Consider the following 4,999-nt stretch of genomic DNA (forward strand, 5'->3'; position numbering starts at 1 on the left):
TGACTGTTATTAGCAGCCCTCACGTTGGTATTGATGACATCATGTTACAGAACATCATGAAAGATGACCAGGCCGTACTTGTCAACTCACTGAGAATACTGACCATTCAATTGACACAAACCAACTCTCAAAAGCATACTTATAAAGTTCCAATTAAAATACTTAACACGACATCACTTTAAACAAAATAATCAAAATATCAAATATTTCATACCAGAATTGATCACTAGAAATGCTTCCCAAATAGGAATTTGAAAATTTATATCTCAACATTTTCAGGTTTGAGAATAATAATGCTGTTCCCATAGGATAATTGTAGAGCGGTATATTCTATGATTAGCACTTGAGGATGTTTTGTGTTACAATCTGCAGTTGTCCTAAAAGAATTGTCCATTGAGGAGAGTATTTTGATGCAAAAAAACAACTTTGAAAGAAACATACAGGAAACATTGGTGTATTATGCATAAAAAGAGACAAGTTTGAATTGAGATTATACAGCAGATGTGCGCGCTGGGGAAGTATGACTTAAATCACTATTTTCAGCTCTCTTTCTCATGAGTAGCTCTCTAATCTAGAGATTGGTTCTGCTATGTAGAGAATAATTTTCAACTGCAAAGTTTCCCTAGGGCCTGCTTTATGTCCTTGTTTCTAAGACTGTAGATAAAGGGGTTCAGCATGGGTGTGGCTACAGTGTACATTACTGAGGCGATTGCACTGGACCTGGAATTTTGAGCAGCAGCAGAACTGAGATAAACCCCAAGACCTGTACCATAGAACAAGGAAACCACAGAGAGGTGAGACCCACAAGTAGAAAAGGCTTTATACTTGCCCCCTGCTGATGAAATTTTCAAAATGGAGGACACAATCTTCGTGTAAGAGAAAAGAATCCCAGTGAGTGGGATAACACCCAGAAGCCCAGCTGCAAAATAAATTGCTAAAGTATTGAGGAATGTGTCAGAGCAAGCAAGTTGGACCACCTGGTTAAGTTCACAGAAAAAATGGGAGATTTCCAACTCTGTACAAAAGGACAGTCGCAAAACCATTAGCCCATGTAATAGAGCATCCAGCACACTCAATAACCAGGAGGCCAGAAGCAGGAGGCCGCAGAACCTTGGGTTCATGATGACCGTGTAGTGCAGTGGGTGACAGATGGCCACAAACCGGTCATAGGCCATCACTGTCAACAGGAAATGATCTAATCCTGTAAAAACCAGGAAAAGGTGCATCTGGGTGATGCAGTGTTCATAAGAAATAACTCTGTTCTGCATCTGGATGTTGAACAGCATCTTTGGGACTGTGGTGGAGGTTAAACAGATGTCTGTAAAGGAGAGGTTGGAAAGGAAGAAGTACATGGGTGTGTGGAGGTGGTTGTCCTTGATGATGGTCAGGATGATGAGCAGGTTCCCAGTGAAGGTGACCAAGTACATAGACAGGAACAGTCCGAAAAGTAAGGATTGCAGCTCTGCCTCTTCTGAGAGCCCAAGAAGGATGAATTTTTGAAAATGTGTGTGGTTTCTTGGTTCCATGTAGCTGAAGAAACTACTGGAAAAGAAAAGAGCAATGCAAGCTTAGTTATAAGAATTTAACACCGGTTTCACAGCTATGTTGTATATTCTATTCTAGCATGTAAGTAATTTCCAATATAATAATAAGTTGGGAATGTCACAAGTCCTGAATGCTCAGTCATTTGATAACACACCTGACTAGCCTTCCTTTCTTCAAATTACATCTTTTTTAAAAAATTAATATAAATTCTACCACTTCCAGGAATCTTTGTTTTCTTCATTCAGCAAATGTGTTGGACTAATTATTGTTTCCAAAGTGTTCTCTTTTTTAAAAATCATTTTTGGGTCCCTGTACAGCTCTTATCACAATGCATACATCCATCTATTGTGTCAAGTATATTTGTACATAGGTTGCCATTATCATTATCTTTTTAAAATCATTTTATAGGGGGATCATACAACTCTTATCACAATCCATACATACATCCATTGTGTGTCAAGCACCTTTGTACATTTGTTACTTTCATCATGCTCAAAACATTTGCTTTCTACTTGAGCCCTTGGTATCAACGTCAAATATTCTGGAAGTCACTGAATACTGCAATAAAATTTTTAAACCATTGCCCTTATTTGATGAGTAGTAAGTGCAGTATTTCAAAGCTAATGAGAAGTCAGTTGAGTTGTACCTACTGACATCTCCTCATCCAGAAGAAAGATGTAAATTGAAAGACACATGAAAAAAACGAGGCAAAAAGACTGATGGAGCTTGCCAACATCAATCTCCACAACTGTGGATCTGAAGAACTAGATGGTGCTGGTCTACAAATATCATCTGCTCTGAACAAGTTCGGGTTAGAACATCTTAGACAGAATGGGTTAGAGGTCAGGGAGTTTGCAGAACAAAACTCAAAATCATACAAAACACCAGGCTTACTGGCCAAGAGGGACTGGTGGAACCCCAAAGACGATAGAGCCCTTATCCTTCCAGTCTAGAACTGAACCCACATCCAGCTATAATAATTAAATAGTTAAGATAAACAGGGCAGCAATTGCTCAAGAACAAAGTTCAGAGGTACAGTAAAGAAGACATGGACACAGGAAATATAGGGTGAAAGTGGGATTGTAAGAGATGAGTTGAATCAGAATGTTTATGTATGACTGAATGCATAACTATGACCTGTTCTGTAAACCTTCATCAAATTCATAAAAAATTGCATATCTCTTCCCTCAAATGTTCTTCTAGGATATATATGTATTGAAGGTAGAGGGTGAATCCCTTACCCTCACACTCACATCAACTTGATGACAACTCATATCGACCCTGTGGGACAAGGTAGAACTGCCCCTGTAGGTTTCCAAGATTATAACTCTACATGAGTAGAAAGCCCAACCCTTCTACTGAAGAGAGGCTGGTGGTTTTGACCTGCTGACCTTGCATGTAGCAGCCCAAAGAGTACCCCTTGTGCCACCAGGGGGGCAGTAGACTATTAATAATAAGTAAATGATTTATAATTATTGCCTTGATGAAATAAAGTAAAGTAGAGCAGTAGCAACAAAAGTTGAAGACCCTCAGTGAGATGGATTGATACAGTGGCTGCAAAAATGTGTCCTCGGACATAACAATGTGACCATGGTGCAGGATTGGGTGGACTTTCCTATTGTCCTATTCATGTCGCTAGGAGTCACAACAACAAAAAGCTATACCGTTTATCAGAGATGCTTTGTTATAGAACAAAGCCCACTGCTTGAATCAATGCTGACTCATTGCGACCCTCCTGCCGGTTTCTGAAACTGAAACTGTTTAAGGGAATAGGCAGCCCTGTCTTACTCCCACGGAGCTGCTGGCGGTTTTGAGCTGCCAACCATGCAGACCTCAGACCAGCCCATGACCTCTACTGCACCAGGGCTCCGCTTCATTGTATAGTCCTCTTTAGTAAGGAGGCTTTGAATAGAAAATCAGAAGATATCTAGGACGCCAGTCAAACAAAAAATGTGAAAACATTTTAGAAAAGATATAAGTAGTGCAAAGTCCTTGGTACAAGAATATTGCTCACGTGTTCTGGCAATAACAAGGAGGACGGTATGGGTGAGGGCAACAAGGAAGCTGGATTGACGTTACAGTTAGGGGCAGAGGAAAAACAAGGATCTGATGATCATGATGCCACGGAAGACACCATGACATGGGGCCTTAGAGTTCAATGTGTATTCTTACATGTAATATTGTATCACATCACATCACAATACAGTGGATGTTACTTGATTAAGATTACTTTGCATTACATTATTATATTATTCTGAGTCCTGGTGGGATGAATGGTCAAGCACTTGATTGGTACCAGAAAGGTTGCCAGTTGCAGCCAAATCAGAGGAGCCTCAGAGAAAAGCCTACTGATGAGCATTCCATGAAATGGACTTTCTCTCCTATTTGGCATAACATTTGAATGTTCTGATTATAGATACAACTTAAGATGTTTGCTTAAGATATTTGATCAATAGTTGTCTCATTCAGTCATATCTTCTCCTACCCCCTCCACTTTCAACCATAATGTTGAATTATGCACCTCTGGCTGAGCTGATCCAGCAGGGAAACACACTCTACAAATGAGCCAATCCGTTTTGCCCTGCTCTGAGAACTGAATTGCATAACTCAGGGATTCCGATGGATAGTCATGGTTGTGGGGATATCAAGGACCAGTCAGCCCTGTCGCAGAGACCCTTTGTATTGAAATTCAACCATGTAATAGAGAAAGAAAGAAAGCTAGTGTACTGAGAGGAAAAGTGATACAGACAAAAAGAGAAGAGAGGAGATTATTAAAAGATAGGAAAGGATCACAGTAAAGAAGATAGCAGCCTCACAATCCCTACTTCTACAGCTCCCAATACCCAGAGCAGTAATATAACTAGATCAATATGTCAAACTTTAAGACATGAAAGAATTCCTTTACTCATATTATAAAGATACTATTCAAAAATCAATAAACGATGAAAATATCTATAGGAAAAAATAGAGGAGAATACAAAAGAAGATTTCAACTATTTTTTTCTCAAAATTCAATGTGTTTGGAAGACATTTTTGGTAAAAGGACAATAATTGTTTAACATATTAGAGAAATGCTAATGGATTCTATCAACTTTTAAGAAAGTAAAGAAGTTAATCCTGTACAATCTATTCCAGAAAATAAGCATAGGGAACATTTCCAAACTTATTCTGTGAAGTGAGCATTAGTGTCATATCAAAACCAGATACAGAAATTGTAGCAAAACTTCAGATCAACATCACTCATGAACATAAATGAAAATATACTCAGCAAAATACTAGCAAATCAAATCAAAAATCACATGAAAATAATTGTAAACTTCAACTACTAGGAGTTGTTTCAGGAATTAAAGACTGGTTCAAGATTTGAAATTCAGATTATGTAATATATTACATCAGCTACATAAAAAATAATCATATCATATCAACTGAAGCACAATAAGCATTCGGTAAAATT

General features: G+C 38.5%; 1 protein-coding gene across 1 annotated transcript; it reads right to left on the minus strand.

Moving 5' to 3' along the window:
- Positions 1–605: 605 nt before the first annotated feature.
- LOC101647492 (olfactory receptor 7A17-like) lies at positions 606–1,544 on the minus strand. The gene has a single exon (XM_004715563.2). It carries the CDS (start codon positions 1,524–1,526, stop codon positions 606–608), a length of 921 nt encoding a protein of 306 aa, XP_004715620.1. The 5' UTR covers positions 1,527–1,544.
- Positions 1,545–4,999: the final 3,455 nt, after the last annotated feature.

The sequence above is a fragment of the Echinops telfairi genome, unplaced genomic scaffold, assembly GCF_000313985.2.
Source record: "Echinops telfairi isolate 266 unplaced genomic scaffold, ASM31398v2 ScPeMD7_30;HRSCAF=105, whole genome shotgun sequence".
Classification (NCBI taxonomy): domain Eukaryota; kingdom Metazoa; phylum Chordata; class Mammalia; order Afrosoricida; family Tenrecidae; genus Echinops; species Echinops telfairi.

Coding starts and splice junctions, on each gene's coding strand:
- LOC101647492 (XM_004715563.2), bottom strand. CDS start 1,526: ATGGAACCAAGAAACCACACACATTTTCAAAAATTCATCCTTCTTGGG.